Genomic DNA, 22218 nt, shown 5'->3' on the forward strand with positions numbered 1-22218 from the left:
CATCAAAATAAAAGTGAAAAAGATGAAAAAGAGGAAAAGTCAGACTGCCATTTGAATGTTGTTCAGCTGATGGTGCAGACACATAAACACACTGCTTAGGTCAGACCACTAAAATACACCTGAAATATATCTTAAATTAAAAGAGCGACTGCTTGTTCTGCTTTTTCAAGGTGGTTACACACATTTTTAGCCATTTAAACTTGTTTTGAAATCTTGTTTATTAGCCCTGCTAATTTCTTCAGTCATCAGTGATTTTACATACAACTACAACTAATTTCTTCCAAAGAAATTGTCGTTATGAACAAATATTATGGCTCTTATAACTTGCTTTCAAGGTTTTTAATGATGTTCTTTCTTCTTCTAATTTTCCTGGTCCATATTGTTGGAATGTAAAATATGACACACACTTTTAGGCCCAAGTAAAGTAAAAATGCACAGAAGTGGATTTCAGTGAGAATTAGCGCTGGAGTTACAAGTTTACTTCAGTGCAAAGCCTCTGGATGAGACATCACAGAACTGATAACACCGCTAATTATTGTCTTTAACGCACCTGTGATTTCTTAAATTCAGAATTTGCACAAAGGAAATAAAGGACAATCACTGTGAAGTAAATGTTCTGAAGTATTTTGCGCCCACAGAATTTCTTTAAGCTCGCTTCTCCTCTCCGTCTGTAATTGCAAAAGGAGTTCCTGGTGTGCAAAGGTCGGGCTCCAGCTGTCAACCATCTCCAATCAAGCCACCACTTCACCCAGATTGTAGATGAACCTACAAGTCAGTCACACTCCAGATATATGCTTGACTTGTGTTTAGTTCTGTCACTAATCCTGAGTTTTGTGTCACAGAAGCCTTAGAGATCATGTCACCACCATTTCTGCTAAATTAGACCATTAACTGCCACTCTGTTCAGGAAGCATCGCAGGATAAATGCCCTGAAACCACAGATTGCTCTGGGGTTGTTGGCCGATTGCTGATGATTTTCTCAAATGAAAAAAATCAAACTGAATCTGAGTCGGTGGCTGCTTTTGTGTTCAGATGACGGACGCATTATAAACTCATCTCCGAACGTGATCGAATGAGAACGTCTGTGCAGAACATTTGCATGTAGTAAAATAAAAGCTCTGCAGGTTTGTGTGCAAATCTGTCACACTCATAATTGCTCTTTCCTTCTCTTTTCAGTTTGTCCAAAATAAATTAACAGTGTTAACAATGAGATTTAGACGTTTAATCTACACAGAAGTGAGTGTAGGGTAGAGACTCACTTTTCCTTTTAAATGGTACGCTCATGTTTGCGCAGACGTTGTGCCTTCACATTCTGTGACAGTTACACTGGTTTACTCTTTGTTTTTGACAGCCTGTTTCACAGCATCTACTGAGCTTTAACTCTTTTTAATGGTATAATCTGACTTTGGATGCCAGTGTCACCCTTGTTGAAACTACATTACAGTATTAATGGTGCATGTTGAAGAAGAGTTTAAGATATATACATTAACACCACAAATATTAAAACACATAAATCTGGAAGATAAGGAACTTCTTAAATGAATAATTTTTCATTCAGTTGTAGTGGCTCTGTGGTAATGTGCACTTTGGTATCCCTACAAAACCAGTACTTATTCATTTGCCGCCTTTTTGTTGTAGAGGTTCAGTGCATGCAGAACATTCTGCTTGTCAAGAGCTTTTCTTTAAAGGTCCATCATGTAGGATGTGACACCACTGAGCAGTAACCAGCTGAATACCCCCAAACTATGGCAGCCACAGTATAAAGCATATAGTAAACAGTATATAGCTTAATTGCACATGTTATGATAAATTAGTGTCTCATATGTAGTAATATGACATTCAACCATCCAGTTGACCCACAATATATACAGTGAGTAAAAAACACATCTTAAAATAAACCAGAATTAAACCTTTCACAGAGTATCCTGTAGATTAGTTCAGATTTATTCACTCCTCTCTACAGAATACAATCTTTAACAAAACCTCTAATGCACAACATAATGAAACACCATTAAGGGTTGATATTATAGGAGATGAATAAAGAAAGAGAGAAGCATAAATAGGTGTGATACATGTGTAACACATCTGCATACTGTTTACTTTACTTATTGATCGGTGGCAAAAAGTAATGATTTACAAACAAGTGCTTGACTGACGCATCAGAAAGACACCAAGAAACCAGTCCCATGTTCTCATTAAGTGTTTAAAACGAACCAATACTGACAACCTTTTACGTTTTGACTTTGCTCTATTCTAAGAAAGCATCGACACACTCTTCGTTTTATACAAGCACAGCGCGTTAGTGGCGTGTGATTTTTCTATCTAATTCAGTGTGAAGGTCAGACCGTTTTCAAAGGTTATTTTGGAACAGGTGAGTAAAAAGCTCTGCAGCACCCTCTGGTGGGAAATGTTCAAACTTTCTTTACAAAGCTCCACGCTTGTGAATGTCATGAAAAAAGAACGTTATGTGTCACGTGCAGTACATACAACATGTACATGTAAATGTATGACGATTGGCTTAAAAGTAATGTGCTGATCATTGTTCATATTCTAATTGTGTTCTCAGGTTTAATATATCAGGACATCTGTTCTTAATCAGGGCTGAGAAGTAACTAAGTAAAACCTCAGATGAAAAACAACACATATTACACTGTATCATTGATTATTTAACAGAAACCAACTTAAAGCCCCCCCCCCCTCGATGATTCAAGGGCTCATAGAATCATGTTCAGCAGCAGAAACCTGAAGTGAACATTTTCTGTGTGATGTTATCAGGAATCTCGGCCCACTCTTCTAACCACTGTTGCTTCAGCTCATTGATGTTTGCAGCATTGGTTTCTGCACAGCTCTCTGAAGGTCCCACCACAGCATCTCAGTCAGGCTGAGGTCTGGACTCTGACTGGACCATTGCGACACCTTGATTCTTCTCTTTTTCACACATTCTGCTGTAGATCTGCTGCTGTGTTTGGGATCTTTGTCCTGTTGATGAGCCAGTTTCAGCCCAGCTTTAGCTGTCGGACAGACAGCCTCACATCTGACTCCAGAACACTTTGGTATCCAGAGGAGTTCATGGTGGACTCAATGGCTGCACGGTGCCCAGGTCCTGTGGCTGCAGAACGAGCCCAGATCATCAGCCCTCCACCACCGTGCTTGACAGCTGGTGTGAGCTGTTTGTGCTGATATGCTGTGTTTGGTTTCCTCCAAACGTGCTGCTGTGCATTATGAGCAAACATCTCCACTTTGGTCTGGTCTGTCCAAAGGACATTGTTCCAGAAGTCTTGTGGTTTGTTCAGATGCAGCTTTGCAAACCTAGGGCTGTGCTGCCATGTTCTTTTTAGAGAGAAGAGGCTTTCTCCTGCAACCCTTCCAAACAAGCCATACCTGTTCAGTCTGTTTCTAACTGTGCTGTCATGAACTTTAACCTTTAAACATGCTAACTGAGGCCTACAGAGTCTGAGATGGAGCTCCTGGTGTTTTTTAAGTTTCTCTGAGCATTGCATGCTCTGACCTTGGGGTGACCTTGCTGGGACGTCCACTCCTGGGAAGATTGAGAACTGTCTTGTATGTTTTCCACTTGTCTCTTTCACTTTCACTTCACTTGTATCTTTGCTTATTTGGAAATGACCTCGTAACTTTTCGCAGATTGATGAGCAGCCACAATTGTTTTATTTGCTGATGTCTTTCCTCATTGGCACAACGTTACGATACACTTGAATGCTTCAGACCAGAAAATTGCCAAAACTGCTTCGATAGAGATGTCACACCTGAGTATGATCAAAACATCCCAACACCACATTCATTTGATACATACTCTCTTAGTTCCTATGGAAGCAGTAAGTGGACTTAGTTTAAATAAATAATGACACAGTGTAATTAGTCATGTCATGTGTTTATGTGCATCTGAGGTTGTATTTACAAAATATTAACACCTGGAGATTTATGTCCTGATACATACAACAGAAGGTGTGCTTTCTTTTTCACTTAACTATACATTGAAACTAATTAGAGAGACCAAGAATGGTCTAAGCCTAAAGAAGAAAGAGCTGAAAACTCGGGATGTGAGTTTTGTTTAAATTGATTTTTTCCTCTTAGAAATGTTGTCTTCAGGAGGCGTTCTTCCAAACCACATCAGTATACCAAACGTAACCACCAGACATTTATCAGCAGAAAGCACTGGATTAGTTTCACAGAGATAATTATGGCTACAATGTTCAAGCTAACAGTCGGGGGGGATTCTAGGCACATCTTTAAAACATTAAACAGTGTCACACAATCGCACAATGACCATTTTCCAAATTAAGATACAAAAGGTTGCAGTTCTAAAATTACAAACATCTATAGTGTTATTAAAGCTCAGTCTCAAATGACTTCCTGCTTCAATAACCGGTGATAAATGACGTCTACAGGTCTTAGTGTCTCCAGGATAACCGAGGTTTCCTCCTCACAACACAAGCATCGCGTCTTAGCTTCTGACTGTGTAAGAATGTGGTAAATGCTGAAAATACAGAATTCTGAGGTGATACACGAGGAGGTTATAATACAGGTAACGACAGAGAACAGTGGACCGATCTGATGTAGACCTGCTGTCTGGTTTTGCTTCTGTTCTGTCAGACACGGATCCAACACCACAGATTTACATCTTTTTCTATTCTTGCGGCATGCGAGCAGGGTTGTAACAAGAAATATTTTGGTCAGACAGAAACACATGCATGTCAAATTGTTTACCATAAATGTTTAAGTTTGTTTGGAAACCGTTTGCTTTGATATGAGACAGCACGATCCATTTGTCAGAACTGGCTGAGTTATCATCAACAAACTAAAAAAATAAGAATTTTCCTTTTGCTTGCCTGCCACCTCGCTGCTCCTCGTATTTACAGCAGATGTTGGGGTTGAATAAGGCATTCAAAAACTCCAGGCTGAGGCTGTTTGGGAAATGACACAATGAAAGCGACACATGCAAAATATTTTGTTATGATGTAAATAAAGCAGACTTCATGCTTTTAGATGTGAAAGTGAAATCTTTGGGTTTGGACTCATCGCGATGGGGGATCAACAACTAAAATGTTTGTTTTTTTTTCACCATCTGTCATCGCCTATAAGCAACAACTTATCTTAGCTTCACTCTCTTGTTCCGCCTGCAGTCGAATGCTTCAGTTCAACAAACACAAAACACTTGTTTCCAAGATTCATGCATCATGGAAAACGATGAAATTTAATTCTGTCATGAGGTGGAAGCATTCATTTCTGAGGGAACACTGCGTTAAAGTCTACAGTTTTATGTGTAATGTCTCTGTTGCATCCACCAAATCTCATAAGGAGGAAAGCTCCGAGCTACATTTTGCTGCTGGTGTCTAGTTTCAGCATTGATATTAAAACCAGAGCCCTTGATCGGAAGAGTTATGGCAAACACTGAATGAGTTGAGGCCCTCCCCTGTGAAGACACAAGATACACGCCGCGTGAAATTAATTCTATTTTATCATAATAACATCATAGTGCTGTGCTCAGAGGTTGAACAAACATACCTGGGAAGAATAGTGATTTGATCATTCTTCTTCCAATTGTTTCGGTCGTAGTGGTCACTACTATCTAATTACAGTCTTTCTTCTAATAACTAAGAAACTACCACCACACTGGAAGCTAGTGAACAGGACACTGCTCTAATGCTTACACCCTATAGAGACTGTGAATAAGTGGTGTGTTTGTAGTTTAAGGTACTACGACAGCAAATTAAAAAAACAAACAAAAAAAAAACGAGTATATGCTCGTTGATAATCTAAACTACACAATTAAAAAAATACGTGGATGCTCACTCTTCATTCGGTGGATTAAAGTCTGCACACGACAAATATTTCTTAGATCAGTCCTAATTCAAGAGGCAATAACATCAAAAACATGGAAAAAAAACCTTAGCGAGACCATTTTACGGATGAGTCTTTGTCCAAGGCAGCATCGCTGGGGCGATAAACCTTTTAATGAGGGAAGCTGTCATTCCAGAAACGTAACAGTACATTGCTCTAACTGTCTTGGCAGCGTTGCAGTCCAGAGTGCCATTTGTGCCTGAAAAGGTGTTTGCATGATGTGTGGAAGATGTGTACGTCTCATTAATGTCCATCGCTTGGTGCCACAGCTGCTCCTGACAGCCAGTTTTCCCCACATCTAATTGTTACTTTAATTCAAAAACAAATGAATGGTCCTATGATATCTGGTTTGCTGGCAGTCGCTGGGAGTTTCCATCATCTCCCCGCTCTGATTGGTGTTTGTAAAGGTCACATGGCATAAGAGGGAGGGGTTGCCCCTGTTCAGCCAGCACTGACTCATAGGGCGGCGCTGCCTCCAGCGGAAAGGAGATGGATGCAATGTGTTCATGCTCCTGCTCCTGTAGTCCCAGGGGGTAGTGAGAGGGGGAGAGCCAGGTAGCGCTGGCTGAGGTCGCTCCACAGTATGAAGAAGCATCTGGATGGGTGTGGGTGGGCTGCTCCTCCGGCTCCGCTCGGCCCTGACAGGGGTCCAATAAAGAGTAAGGAGGTGGGTCATCCGTGGGTATGTAGATCTGAGCCGAACCTGGGCCAACGCACTCATCATAGCTGGAGAGATGAAGACAAAAGTGACATCATTAGCACTGTTGGCATGACGATGGCAAGCCAGTCACTTCTAAAATTGGTCGGAAATAAGCAAATAGCTGTTGGGATTTAGTGTAACGTGTGCTAACAATTCTAACATGCATGAATGTAGATATCTGCTCTGAGCTCCTTTATCCTCCAACACAGCCTGAACCCTCTCAGACGAGCTTTCTGTGCTTTCTTTAAGGAGTCTTCAGGCATAGTTCTCCAGGCTTCTTGAAGGACATCCCAAGCTCTTCTTTGGATGTGGGCTGCCTTTTGTTCCGTTCTCTGCCAACATGATCCCACACTGCTTCAGTAATGTTGAGATCCGGGCTCTGGGGAGGATTCATCCCTCCATCAGATGGTTCTTTACTAAGTTATGTTTTGACACAGCACAGGTTCATCCCTTGAGTTAGGTGACTTTTAAATTTGTAAAATTATGCAAAGGTCGGGTTTAACTGTCATAATATCCGACACACTCCTCTGAAAATGGTCAGGTACAAGGACTGGACTGAAAATGAGTGAAAAAGCAGCCAGTGCCCAAAGAAAAACTGTGAGAGACCCTCAGAAAGCCCGGAGAACTGTTGTTCAAGATCACTTTAGAAGAAAGGGTTTTTGATATATCTAAAAATGTTTGTTCATTCAGGCAATTCTGGCTGTGAAAGACTCCATAATTTAATTTACATACACAACACAACAAACACACAATGTGAGGTGTGACTTCCAACGGTGTATGGACGAAAAAAAAAAAAAGACAAAAGAAATACAACTGTAAAGCAGCTGTTAAAGATAATATACAAATCTTATTAAGCTTTTTGGAAAGAAACATCCTGTTAATGAGCTTGAAATCCTGACTGTAAATGCTTAGTTGTTTGCTTTGTAATAACCTGCTAAAACAATGAACAGTTTCGTCAGCTGACTTTTGGATTTTTGATAAATTGCCTTAGAATGGGTGTGGCTTTGCTTTAGAGCTTTAAGGCTCCACTCCAATGTCTCCAATTTAGTTAGCTGGTCACCAAAGCATAAACGTATAGTATCACAGAACTCTCCAGAAGACTCTTGTTTCTATTTGGAGGAACCTTGAGAATCACGTCAAAGGTAAAAGCCCAAAGTTATCTATCTTTACCAGATAAAACAGCTAAATAGTGGTGATTCCTTAGCTTTTGCCAGGGGCTGCATGACCGGTGACAGAGGCGGTAAGAAAGCAAGCCAAAAAGCAGCTTAACAAACTGCACTGCATCTGCTTCGATTGGCCAAATCACCCAATTGTTTTGTTTGGCACTCAGCCTCTGATGGTGAGCAGCCACATGTGGAGCAGCTTTTATTCAAAACTGACAGAAAGAACAGAGGTTTTTTAGTGTTTTTTTTTCCAGAAGATTTGTAAAAGCAAAAAAACAAGTTCACAGTTACTACCAGCAAATGAGAATATGTCTGATATAATTCGCTGCCTTAATTCATTTCTGACATTTCTCTGAATCAAGTTCACCTCATGTAAACTCTCGCAGCTGCACTGAAAGTAAAGTTCACCACCCATGAGTGAATTACACATAAATTGAAATATGTATTACTTGAAAATGCCACTTTTCACTATCCACATGTGATCTAACCAAGCAGGAGTCAATGTTTACAGAACCACGAACGAACTTTGCCTTCGCTATTTTGAGTCCCAAAAAGCGTCTCTGATCAGAGACAGAGAGAGGAACACAGACACCGTGAAAGAATAGAATAACACTAGATAGAACATGAAATCATAACTGCATGTTGAGGATGGGGCGACAGGAAGCAGTAATTCAGTGTAACTCAATCAGCACTGGTTAATCATATCAGAGTGCTCTTACTGTGCTGCAAGCATGTTTGCACGAGAGACTTTCTTTGTTTTTTCTATTTTCTTTCTTACATCTTTGTTGATTTGTCATTTTTGTTTGTAAAACAGCTATTGTACACAGGACCCACTGCTCTTTACTTCCCCAAACTTGTGCACTTGTACCGTACGCTTATTACACCGTAACATTATCCTGAACCATAAATAATTCATCCCTAGCCCTACAGGACCTTGCTGATAACATTTTGTCTTATTAAGTTCAGCTTTAGGTCACTATGAGGACTACATGTGGACCAAAGCATACTTTAAAACAACGAGCCCACACATGCTCACATGCTCGAGAAGACAGAAACTGCTCTGTTACCCTGTCGATCTATCCAGACATTGAAAACGGAAAAAATGAAAGCACTACAAATTAGAGTTTTTTTTTTTTTTAGTGCTCACTTAATTACATACTTTCACAAGTTAGTTATGGTTGTTTTTTTGTCTAAACAACAATCTTTTTTTTTTAACAGTGACTGCTGTGTTCTTCTCAAATTGATTGATTGATTTTTTTTTTAAATTTAAAAAAAAATAAAAAAATGTAATTTATTTATTTGTTTATTTAGTCATTTATTATTATTATTAGTTAGTAGTAGTATTTTTTTTTTACTAGAATTGGTTTTATTATTGTTGTTGTTAATACAATCATTGTAAATATTTAAAAAAAATGTTGAGCTACTTGACTAATTTGAATTTCCCCCATTGGGGGATGAATAAAGTATTTTTCTATTCTATTCTATCACCTGCTGGTAATTGGAAGATTCTTTTTTCCTGTTCAAAGAACAGATAGCTGGGATATATAGCCCCACGGAGTAATAGCAGCTTTTTCTAATTTCTTTCAAACAAAAGAAAACCCATCTCAGATTTAGCTAATTGTTTAATCTTCTTCTTAAATTTTCTTAAAATTCTGCTTCTCTGAATGAGCTTAACTGTGCTTACTATACTTAAAAGTTGTCAAATGATCTTATAACGTTATAAATAAAACAAATACGTCTATTTTAGAAAAGATAATGGCTCATTTTCTGTTGATATACTGACTTCAAGAAGTCCCTCTTACATTAAATTATTATTATTTTTTTTAAAAATGACCTTGATTGTTTGTGAAAACAAGGCATATTGAGGTGAAAATTGCAGCCAGTGGAAAGTTTGTGCCAGCCACGACAAGGTGTAAACACACACTGTAAACCCCTGTGTCTTTAGTCTCTCAGGGGTAATATGCTCCTTAGCTCCCACTGTGGATTTCTGCTGGGTGTGTCTGCATAAACCTCGCACTACAAAATGAACGTGGAGTTTAACACATTTGTGCGTTCTGCTATCGTGTGTGTTTACTTGGTGTTGCCAGAGTAAAAATAATTTGCACCCCCTGAGATGCAGGATTCTGTTGATCTACCTGGTGTGTTTTTGTCTCCTGCATCACGTAAATCAGCCACAAAACTGTGATAACACCGCTAATATCAATCATTTAAGGATGTTATTGCCTAGTTTTTCTTGTCTCCCTTTCTTTTTCTTGCTTTTACACTCTTTTTATGTCCTTGTTTTCTTCTTTTCACATCAAGATGTGCCCTCCAGCCCAAATTCTGGCAGATCAGCTTAATTTTCTAAGCATGGGCCATTTTTGGGAGTAAAACCAGATCCTTTGTTGTTATTGCTTTAAGTGTCCTGACATAAACTCAACCGATCATATTAGAAATGTGTTTATGTATTTGGTAGAGTGCCTGTACTGTAGGTTTTCTTTTAACAAGACTGTGAGCTTTTAAGGAAAAAAGTTTGTTTAAACCTTTTAAAAGATTCGTAAGATTCGTAAGCTGCCTATGATGCAGCTCTCTAGAAAACTATTGCCTACAATCTTTCTCTTGCAAGCACAACATTTTTTTTTCCATCTTTTGAAATACATTTTCTTTTTTATAACAAGCCAGAGATGTCATTTCTGGTATCTGAAATTCAGATGTGCACCTATCAGTAGAAAGGGAGGCGCTCTGGCGTGCATTCATGCAGTGGTTGGGACGCTCAGCAGAGCTAAACACCAGACAACTCTAGCTACAGCTGACAGCATAAGGTCAGCGTGTGTCGGTGTGAGTGCGGGTATTTATGGCTGCACATTATAGTTGGCATGGCTCTGCTCTTTAGCACTTTGAGAGGTACTTGCCTGTGGAGGAAGAGAACCAGATAAGTAGTGCACTGAAATTAAATGTGTGGTTGTGTGAGGGATGATTTGATTTTACACATTTTAAAGGATACTGCTGAATATTGGAGTATGTTGCCCAAGAATACTTTGACTTGTAGGCTGGAGAAGTTGGGATCAAACCCCCCACCGCTCTTATCTCCTGAGCTACAGCTGCCATGATGTGCCAGCATAAAGCAACTACAGGTGAAATATTTAACAGAATATTACTGCCTCCTGGAAATTGTATTCTAGATCATTACTTTGTCCATCTGCAGGACTGATTCCTGTAATCTGTTCCCACAGTTTATGCTAAACTAGAAAAATGTATCTAGAAATAAGAGCAAAGAAGGATTTTACACTTTCTGCAAAATAACTTGAAATGAAAGGAATTGATCTCAGTTGATGAATTTTAAAGAACTAATGCACATTGGCCTTATTTAACTTTTACACTCGTAACTATCAGTAAATTTCATGCACAGTATTATCATACATTTGTTTGTCTGTAACCTTTTCAATGAGACTTTCTTAGGTCTGAGAAGTGCACTGTCTCTGGAAAATAATTTATAAGACTAATGTAAATCAATGTGTGTCTGATATAAACAGTGCAGTGGTTTCAATCATATTTCAGTTTAGTTTATTCTGGTAACTCTCAGTTTGTGAGTTTTTAAGCAAACAAACTGTCCAGCACCAAATGGCAGAGAGACACAATCAGTGTAGTTGAGTTACAGTGGCTTCCTAGAGGAAAATTATACAAGCACAAACACAAGGCTTAAGTAACTAAAAAGATGCCATTATTACAGACCGTATGTAAGAGTTGGGCTTGAACTGTTATGTCTAACACCCCTACTTTCAGAAAAAATGAAAAACACACACACATAGGTTACAAAAAAGCAATTATTCCTACTTTAAAGGAGCAGTATGTATGAGTTAGTGACATATACAGACAAAGTTTTACTTTAAACCAAATAAAAACAACTCTATAGACCCAGTGTGCTTAACATTGATGAAGAAAATAAGAAAGAAAAGGGAGTGTGTGCATGTGTGCACACATACCGAAGCTTGCCCAGCTTCTCCCTAAGAGGAAGCAGAAGCTTTCAGTCTCCACAGGTAACCTGCTGATCCGTGAGAGTGAGTCACTCTGAGGTGAGAGTGTGCGTCTTTTTACGAGTGCAGGTGATCGTGTGTGTGTTTCAATCGGAAGCGTTAATGTTCACAGTCTCAGTAGGTAAGCTGTTGATCTGAGTTCTCTGAGTTTCCCTCAACCATCTGTGGCCCATACTCTCAAGCGCACACACAAATGCGCTCGCACACACACACACACACACACACACACACACACACACACACACACACACACACACACACACACACACACGCGCACCCTGCAGGAGCATCACATGACTGCCAGCTACCAGCTTGTCGACAGTATACCGAACAACAACTTGGTAGCATTATGGTAAACAAAATGCATGACTTGAATGTATGTATCTGCACATTTGTGTGTTTGTGTGTTGGCTGCTGTCCCATCATGCTGGCCAATAAGTCCGGCTCTCACACAGGCAGTCCAGAACACTCTGGTACCCTGCCAGAGTGCTGACGTAGTTTGCAAGCTTCCCTTTTTCCTTTCTTTTATCTCATTGCCATAACGCTGGTTTCTTTCGCTCTCACGTCTCTGCTAATTGAGCTGAAACAAGTACAAACTGTGTATTCAGTATTTTTTCATTGACTGGAAACATCGGAAATCCCATTGCAGCTAAAATGACATATGCCATCATTCCTGGCCCACATTAGACTCTGCAGCAGCAAGCATCATTTAAACACTACTAAACCCTACCGATACCAGGTGCATGCCTTCACAGATGATGTATTTGTCCAGCAGGGTAATGCATTTGTCTGTGTTGCAAGATAACACCAAGAACATAACAGAAGTTTCAGGTTAGTTCCCAGATCACAGCCGCAGCAGGGACTCTCTACTTCAGATTCGACATGATGAATGTTTGCCCAAAAACCTGCGAGTACTACGCAACGGCATTGAATCAGCAGGAATCAAGATCCATATGGAACATTTCTAAGACTGCGCTGAGTCTGCTGAAACCTCAGAGAATATAAGCTGTAGGTACAATGGTGTGGTGAGTGAAGAGAGAAAATCCATATTAGTTCAAGCCTTGTTCAGTTTCTTCCAGGCTCAGATGTAATATTTTGGATTAAGAGTGAATGTTTAAGGCTGTACAAAGAGGAAGAGGAGGCCCACACACACTGCAGGGTAGGGATTTATGTGAATTATTAAAGTTGCCAATTAGACCAGCTGACATTTAGATCAAAAACACCATGACACTGGCTTTTAGCAAGCTCTTTCTTTCTCTCCCTCTACCACATACACACAGAAGGTGCACAAATAATCATTTCAACATCCCTCTAAAGGGCACAAGAGGTAGCAGTGCTCCCTAATAAGTGAATTACCACAGAAGATGGGTCAAACTGAGTGGACTGAGAACAGTGGGGGATGTTGAATGAATGGTCAGTTGCATTTTATGTTTGACATTTGACATAATTGGCCAAAGAGATATGGTCTGCTTTTATATTTCCCCATGCCGTAGCTCATAGTGAATGGCTCAAGGCTGAATTTGAACTTGTTTTCCTAATATTATACCTCAAGGTTTGCCAAAAAGAAGCAATTGAACAGATCCAACAATAAGAATGTTTACAAAGCACAGAAAAAAAGCAAATTACTGGACTTTTAAAATGCATGTAAACACGTTAGTCTGACCAAAATCATATGAAATGGAACTTCTTATGGTCTAATACACTCAGATAATGCTGTTGGGGATCGAATCACTCCTGTCTACGCTCAACAAGATTTAAGTGGGCCAATGCGCTCAATATAACCTCCAGACTTCCATTTTTTTTGCATCTTTTTGTAAAAATAGTAAAATGTAAGTACATACTAACACAGCCAAATTCACAATAAAGTGAATTGGGTCAGAAAATCAGCCCATTAAGACAACTTGTGGTCACTTTGGTCTAATCCTGATTTTATAAGCACGGCATCATCTGACAAAATCATCAGTGAATTCAGCTGCACTTATACAATGATCCACCACAGAGAAAGGTAGAAGCAGCAGAATGTCGTGAGCATTTGCTAACACAGTACACATTCTTTAGTTATGGCTCAATTTCGCTCCAGTTCATTTATAGTGGTTCAAGAACGGAGGTCCGGTTAAAAGGCCAAGCCTAGCTGTAACTATAGCTGGACTCAACTGTGCATGTAACTGTACTTATTGTTGGCTCTGTGACCCATTTTGACCACGAAGTAGAAATTCATCTTGCAAGAAGGCAACCATTCCTCAAACCCCTTTCCCTTGGGACACAAACTAATAACTCCCTGTGAGATTGGTCTTCATTCCCAAGTCAAAAAGCTGCAGTTGTTGCAGATAATTATCATCTCCAGCTCAAATCTGCAGTGAAACACAGGTGGACACGATAAAAGGACTGGCATGGTGGGGGCATCCACAAGACATCTTTGGCCACCTAAATAACATTTTCCCATTACACTACTGGAGGATGTTTGCAGTATATAGGCAGACTCCATACACACACATGAAGCATCTGCATTCTACATTGGCACTTAAAGGTGGGGTCTGAGATCTTGGAAAAACGGTTCCTGCAAGCTATATGTTTGAAAATACACAACCTTGCCTCTCCCTTCAGCCCACCCCTCGAAACCACGCCTTCAAAACACAAGAACGAGTCACGAGTCTGTGAACGCGCAGGGGGGAGGGGTGAGGGGGGCTGACGGTTGATTGGCGTGTCAGAATCCAACAGAAGTAACTCTCATCATTACTTCTATTGGTCAGACATTTCCTCTTGCTACACCCTCTACAATGGACTAAAAGATTTAGTTTTTTTTCCAAACATTCTATTTTAGTGGGTGCAATGAGGTCGTGAGGAGGTTTTCAGACAATATGATAAAAAATGCTCCAGAAAACATCACAGACCCCACCTTTAAGGCTCATGGGAACTTGAAAATGGCACCATCCCAATGAAAATAAAGAGACTAACTTCCTTTAAACTCAAGTGCCATTGAGGTTCTCATGTGAATTTGTGGTTTTTAGACAGTAGAAAATGTAGATTTGATGATGTGTGACGTTGAACTTTAGTCATGAACTCATCCTCACTCATGATCACCTGCACCTCAACCTAGTGTTGTGCATTTGTGCACGCATTCTGTTTTCTTCCACTAGTACTACTACTACTACTTCTTTATTTATAAAGCACTTTAAAACAACAAAGTGCTGTTCTGACGAAAATCAATAAACATGCAAAATATGGAATATGGGTGAGGCAGCTCAAAGAGGTAAGATGGGGCAAGACTATGTAAACTTTTAAAAACAAATAAAAGAATCTTAAAATGAACCCTAAAATGCACAGGCAGCCAGTGGAGAGAAGCCAGGATAGGGGTGATGTGCTTCTGTTAATAGTAAGTGACCTCTGTCACCCTGCAGCATACACATCAGAATAGAAAATGGGAAAAGAAGAATTCAGCTCATTGTAGCTAGTTTATAAATGCAAAATGAGCTGTAAAAAGGGCATGAAATGATGTTTAGCACAAAGATGGTGTAAATAAGAAAAAAAGACAAAAGGATTTCACCTACCACCTCCCTTGAATTGGAATAATTAACAGTTACTCATGATCAATGCAGCCAAACTTCTATTACCATGGCCTAACCGTAGGACTTACCGTGGCGGTGAGTCGGGGTACAGGTTATTGATCTGTGACAGATTCTCTCTGTACGAGTCGAAGTCTAAACCAGGAGGAAAGTCCTCTAAGCAGCTGGACCTCAGTTCCCCTGCTGAACCTCCATAAGAAAAACCGTCTGGTCCTGGGGAGACAGAGACATGAGGCTAATTTTGTGACATGAATAAAGTTTCAATCATAATCGTAGATTGTGATGTTTATGTAGACACAATATAGAGTTTCTCATTGCACACCCCAGATTATCAATACTACTGTATTCCAATGGCAGCTATTCCTTTGTAAACTTTAGTCTGTGATGAAAAGGGGAAGATACATCGAGTGGTACAATGTACCTTCCAGTAGCATCTCTTAGTCAGACACTTTATTATTATTACAGCTGTGTCAGGGTCCATCAGAAAATCAATAGATATGTCAGGGACTGACCATAGCTTGCTCGAAGGTGTGGGTTTCTGAGTCGACTGTCTTTGCGCAGGCTGCCAACGATGATGGTGATGCAGGAGAGGAAGAGGACCAGACCTATAACAATCCCGGCGACCACCAGCGGAGACACCAGGAGCGATGCCTCCCCTCCTGACTCCCTCTCACTTCGACAGTCTGGGTACTCCCCATGGCTCTGGTTGGAGCTCACTGCAGGGAGACAGACAGAGATGGAGAAGGTCAGGTCTGAGTGTGTGTGAACAGAAACATCCGGAGTTTCAAAACAACTGGCGGGGTGTAATCTAAGAGAGACGCTACGCATTTAGAGAATGAATGTCGTATTAAGATGGAAGGAAATTTGTATAACTTTAATAATGAAATTAAATAAATTAGTTTTTTTTTGTGTACTAGAAACAATGTTTTGTACATTTCAAGTCCAAAAAACCTTGGCAGACTGATGCATCTCACTTCAGCCATGCCATCAGCACAAATTATTATGGTATCATGGGTACTTGAGGAGTTTCTATTCTTTTAAACCACCAGGAAAGCTGAAGAATGATGTGAGTAAGAATAAGTTGGGAGCTACTGCTTTGAGCTGTAATAGAGCTCACTCCTTAAAGAAACTTCCGTTTATATCTATCATATTATTTAATATATGATCATATAATAAATCATTCCCTATTTCAGCCATGCTTTCCAAATAAACCAAACTTTAAGCTTTATGTAAGTTAAAGGCATGGTTGGTAATCCTGTTCAGAAACACATTTTGTAATACTGGGTGAAATGGTCCGTCTGTCCTGAGAGAAATCTATACAAGATGTATTTAGAAAAAGGGACGAAAATAATCAGACCTCTGTGGCAGCTGCAGGACTGAGAAAAAGCTGACCAATCCGAGATCAGCGTCCCGCTGATCTCGGATTGGAGCGCCTACAAAAACCAATCAGATGCCTCTGCTTTCTGCCTACGCCCCCCTCTGTCGGCTCCCTGCTCCGTGTGCGCATGCGGTTCTACCGGCTTTGGATGAAGCACTGACGGAATGGGGAGGGGGGGGTGGAGCTTAGAGGAGGGGACACTTTCGAATCTTGCTAGCTCTCTTGCTAGCTCTCTAGGATTACCTACCATAGCTTTAATTTAGTCTGTTCATTTCGACTACAGGTGTTTTTTAATGAGAGCGCTGAGATCAAAGTGAATAATTGTGGCCGATTTTTGCTTTGTTGTTTACCCATGAATAATTCTGTAATAAATAAAGGCTTTTATACACCAAACTGACATGAAAAACCAGTGGTCAGAAAACCCTGCTGTGTCTCCTCATGTTGCCAGTGTTAAAAAAGACCAAATACACCTGAACAAGAAGACATAAGAGTGTGTTCTTTGTGTTTTTCTGTAAGGTTTTACAGAGCCGGCATGAATCATGATCACCAGTTAGTCCTTAGTTTTGTTACTTCAGGTGTTAATCCAAGGAGCTTGAATAAAGGCATCTGGACTTTGTTTCCTGAATCCTGACAACAAACATGAAGAGACTATGTGTGACATGTTAAAGTAAGGCAAAGTAAACTTTATTAGTTCAGCTGTTTGCAGATGAATGGGTGTGATAATATTTATTTCTGTTCAACCTTGAACAAAATTCAATCCTCATTTGCTGTGGCCGCCACATTTTTTCTTATTCAACTTGCCAGGTCCTGTAGGTTTATTCTACAATCCTGCAGAACTTCTTTCATGGTTTTAGGTTTCAGATGTTAGGGACTGCAGGGGCCATACAATCTGTTGCAAGACTCCTTGTTCTTCTAGATGCTGGAGACCCTTCTCTCAACCTTAGATCGTATAATAACTGGTCCTAATTTTTATGTCAATGATTCCAGTCTTCCATTAACAGAAGTGCACCGGGGGATCGTGTTGCATAACTGTTGTCTTGCCATGCACACATGCCTCCTTTTTCTTTCTCCTTCCCCTCCTCTAACCCCCTCTTTCCAGCTCACGCTCCCTGAGGACTTATTCCATTTCAGTGTGTGACAGATAATTAGAGTTAGAGCCTACACACAGTCATAATTATCATTAGATTACAGAACAATCCTGCTCCTCTCTGTTTCTGTTTAATGTCTCATCTGTCTTTTAGCACTGCCTGTCCACCCTCTTCCTGTTTGTCTGGCTACTCCTATTTCTGTCTTACTGCCAGTTTCTTTCAAACGGTGACTGTACACATTCAGTTAAGGTGAGGGAAGAGATTTCTATATGGTATACATTCTTCTTCTTTATTTGCTGTTGCATTTAACAGTCGTTATATATCTAATTTTACTAGTTCAATGCCTGCTCAATACAATGAATGAATTCAGTTTAAGTAATTGTTTAGTTGTGGACCTTTTTGGGTCATATTTCATTTGTTTAATTACCTGGATCTTGTCTGTTCTTGACATAGTTTTAGGACAATATGACCGTTTTTCCATAACAGATGAGAGTCCTTTATAGCATCAACAGTAATCATGACTGTTGTCAGTCAGCAGCAAAGCAGGAAGCAGTGCAGCCTCCATCTCAAACTCTTATCTCTGGTGGATCACCACCTTGTTGTAACAAGGGGCTGGCATTTTTTATGATCGGGTAACTGATTCAAAGCAGACTGAACCTGGTCTGTCACGCTGAGGTTGGGCACAAGGCTAAAAACCCTGTCCTGTAAAAAGTGGGATCATTCAGGCAGTTGACACCGTTTACCCTGTCAGATACAGCTGTTCTGCATCTTTTGGATAAACACGAGGCGTCCTTTGGCATTGGTGCCCGACGCCGGCCACAGACACATGGTGTCGTGTTACAATGTCAAGAGAGTCAGCATCAGCAACATGAGACCAGAAGCTGGAACCCCCTTTGGCCCCAAAGTTAGGTTTAGTCAACACAATGTCCCTCTTATTTCTAAAGAAAAGATTGTTTAAAATCAGAGGTGGGTAGTAACGAGTTACATTTACTTGAGTAAGTTTTTGAAAAAAATATACTTCTAGGAGTAGTTTTAAATCTCTATACTTTTTACTTTTACTTGAGTAGATTTGTGCAGAAGAAACTGTCCTCTTACTCCGCTACATTAGGCTACAATGAGCTGGTTACTTTCCTTCTTACCTCTTTGGTATTCTACGCCTCATTATTTTTATCCCCCGCGTACGCCTCATTTTAATGTTTTATTCTTACAGAGAGAGAGACTCTACCACCTGACTGGGTTTCACCAATCAAACATAGCCGTGCAGTCTGGTCACGTGACCATACTAAATCTCAGCGGCGGGACGGGTTAGCTTTACAGTTTACAGTCGTAGCAAACAAAAAAAGAAACAGATGAAAAATGTCAGAATCAACGGTGGGAAATGCAGACACAGACGAGGCCTCATACTGAAAGCATGTTTACCTTCCAAAGTGAGAAACAGCAGCTACATTATGTGTCTTCTGTGTCAACCAAAACAAACGCACATTTCAGCAGAAACTCAACATCTAACTTGAGGAAACATGTAGTGGTAAGTTTCCTAAATTCGTTTTTTTCCCCGTGGATAGGTGAATGTTTGTTTTTTAGGTTACATATGGGTTCCATACGTTTTAAACATTTTCTAAGTCTCTTTTATTTTTTATTGAAGTACTTGAATTTACCTGGATTATTTTAATTTAAGCTATTTTGTAATTAATTAATTCATTTTAATTTATTTCATCAATTGGATGAACTCCAATTTGCCTAAAGATGATTATTTAGTATTTTTGTCTGTCTGATTGAATGCTTGTGTTAACAAATAAATCAGACGTTTCTCAACAGTTACTCCGTACTTGAGCACTTTTTTACTCTTACTCAAGTAATTATTTGGATGACTACTTTTTACTTTTACTTGAGTAATATTATTCTGAAGTAACAGTACTTTTATTTGAGTACAATTTTTGGCTACTCTACCCACCTCTGTTTAAAATTCACTGCTTCGTAGTGCAGATACTTGGATAATGACATGAAAATACATTTTCTACGTTTACCTTTGTTGTGTTTTAGTTTCAATGTTGTCTGATTTCTCGGATTTGTTTCATGTTCTGTTCAAATCTCCGTAAAGATATATGAGGTTTTATTATGTTAATGCTTCCTTGACTTACTCATGTCTATGTTCAGTAAGTTTTTGTCGTTAACTTTTCTTTGTGCTCTGCATTCTTGGTCCAGACTTCCTTTGTTCATACCTGTTAGTTTTGCTTCCAGCCCCTGAGTTACACCAGGCTCCTGTCACTGAGTGCGCCACCTGCTCTGCATTACATCATTACCTCCCTCAGTATATCACCTCTTGTTTTCCTTTCTTCTGTGCAGCATCCTTGTCATCGTTTGATGCCTCGTCTTGTTGATTAATTTATCTCTAGTTTGAATTTCTGTGCTTGTTTCTTCATCTTCAGCTCAGGTGTTAAACGTTAGAATTTAGTTGCCAATATATATTTCCAAAGTCCATTGAACTGATTATTGTAAAAGACCAATTTCAACTTTGAATAATCCAAACATGATACTCAAGGTCTGCTTTACTTTGATAAAATTAGGTCACAAACACCTGAATATGAAGCAGGTATGCTTTATTTAGCAAATAAGTGGAATTTGAAGATATGTTGGCAGCTTTGTGGATTCTTAGTTCAAATAAAAGCAGTTACACAATCAAATAATCAGGAAATTGCAGCTCACAAAGTTTATAGCGCTATCATTTACATTACTCTTATGATCTGTTAATCTACAGAGAAGGCTTCAATAAAGAGCTTTTTCTTTTTACCAAACTAATTGCATCGTCCTGGACAAATATAATCTATTTCCAGACTGACCCAGAGGAAGATGTCCACATGACTGAAACAAACACCTCCCGTTTCTTTTCTCTTTAGATCACCGGATGTAAAGCAGGAGGAACAATGAAAATGTTTTACACTCGCAATATAATTTTTCATTTCTGTTTCTGTGCTCATCCATTGCTCACTTTTCGTCTCTTTCTCTCCTGAATGGCAGCATTTGTAATTCACTTGTCTATAGTAATTTGGTTTCACACAGATTCCCCAGACGAGTAAAATGTTCTCTCACCCAAACGATTCCTACCAGACCTCTTTACTCTCAGTAACGTCTCCTCTCTTGCAGACGTCTTCATCTTTACTTTCCTCTCCTAACAGGATTTTCTCTTCATTTCGCTTCTCATCTCTTCCGTATATACTCTATTTTCTGCCTTTATCCCCAGAGAGGAGTCACATGGAAATTTATAAAGGTATAGATTTCAATTCACATGGACTTCACTCTCTTTGTAACACTATGACGCACACAGGACTGAGAGAAAGATATGATAAATGTAAATTATATAGATTTGGATAGATTTGAACTGCTGTGTATGTCAGACTTAATTTCTTTGCTCTAGTCACAAAGATTTATTTGATGTAACATCCACAGCTATACCTGCGTGGGGTGTACCCTGCTTTTTGCCCGATGACAGCAGCCATATGCTCGAGCCACCCCCCACGACTGAACTGGACAAACTGGACGTAGAAAATGGATAGATGGATCTACAGCAATTTTGATTCATTTTGAGTGACGATTAAAGGGATAGTCCGCCTCTTTTGAGAAAAGCCGGACTACCTTCGTCAACACCAAAACGAGGCTGGAACTCGGCTCACAGGACTCAGCAGGGGGTAAGAAAATGTTCATAAATGATGTTACTAATATGGGATGTCATACAGCTTCATGTCAAAAGAGGCGAACTATCCCTTTAATTTGCTCATGTTTAGTCTAAGAAAACACATGCTGCAGTGGGTCCTAAGATGTCATAAGTCCCTCATAGATGAGTCACTCTTGTTTTTTCCTGTATTAAGAAACCAGCTTTTGTACCACGTGTTAAATTTTCACGAGATTTTAAGCAAAGTGAAGGTTACACGTGGATGAAAACACTAACCTCACTTTTGATAAGAACCCAAATTTTTTTCCCATTCTACTTTTACAACTTTGTGTAACATAGCCTTTTTAAAGTATGTCCTCTGAAAACAAGAGCTGATGTGATGAACTACCCTCATTGTAATCTTACATCACATCATATCATTTCAGTGACATTTATGTCTTATAACGTGCAAATATACCATATATATTATCCCTGTTTGAAATATCAGTAAGTAATGCACTTCAGATCTGTTTCCTGTTACAGTGTTAATACCTGTGCATCCACTCCATCAACATAAAGCTTTAGTAGTGACAATAAACTGCAATCAGTGCACACATGGGATATGATCCATGTACGACAGCTGGTTCGCTCCATCTGCTCTGCATTATGCCAGTGGTGCTAACTCTCTGCATCTTTGGTAAGACAGCATTCACGCTAATCTGAGGTTTCATTTCTATGTCTTATAAACCATGTGTGTATTGACATTACTGGTAAATAAAAAAAATAATGTGATGCTGTCTAATGGCAT

The 22218-nt window shown here is 39.6% G+C and overlaps 1 protein-coding gene across 2 annotated transcripts in view; it reads right to left on the reverse strand.

The window, feature by feature from the left end:
* Positions 1-1996: 1996 nt before the first annotated feature.
* The window catches only part of bean1 (brain expressed, associated with NEDD4, 1), a 49941-nt gene continuing 29719 nt past the window's right edge, over positions 1997-22218 (reverse strand). For both annotated transcript variants that reach the window (XM_075480539.1, XM_075480532.1), the window contains exons 3-5: positions 15811-16014; positions 15370-15511; positions 1997-6585 (exon numbers count right to left, since the gene is read on the reverse strand). In XM_075480539.1, the coding sequence (XP_075336654.1) occupies positions 6195-6585; positions 15370-15511; positions 15811-16014 (737 nt within the window). In that variant the 3' untranslated portion in view covers positions 1997-6194. The remainder of the gene's footprint in view (positions 6586-15369; positions 15512-15810; positions 16015-22218) is intronic.

This window comes from Odontesthes bonariensis, chromosome 2 (genome assembly GCF_027942865.1).
Source record: "Odontesthes bonariensis isolate fOdoBon6 chromosome 2, fOdoBon6.hap1, whole genome shotgun sequence".
NCBI classification, from domain to species: Eukaryota; Metazoa; Chordata; class Actinopteri; order Atheriniformes; family Atherinopsidae; genus Odontesthes; species Odontesthes bonariensis.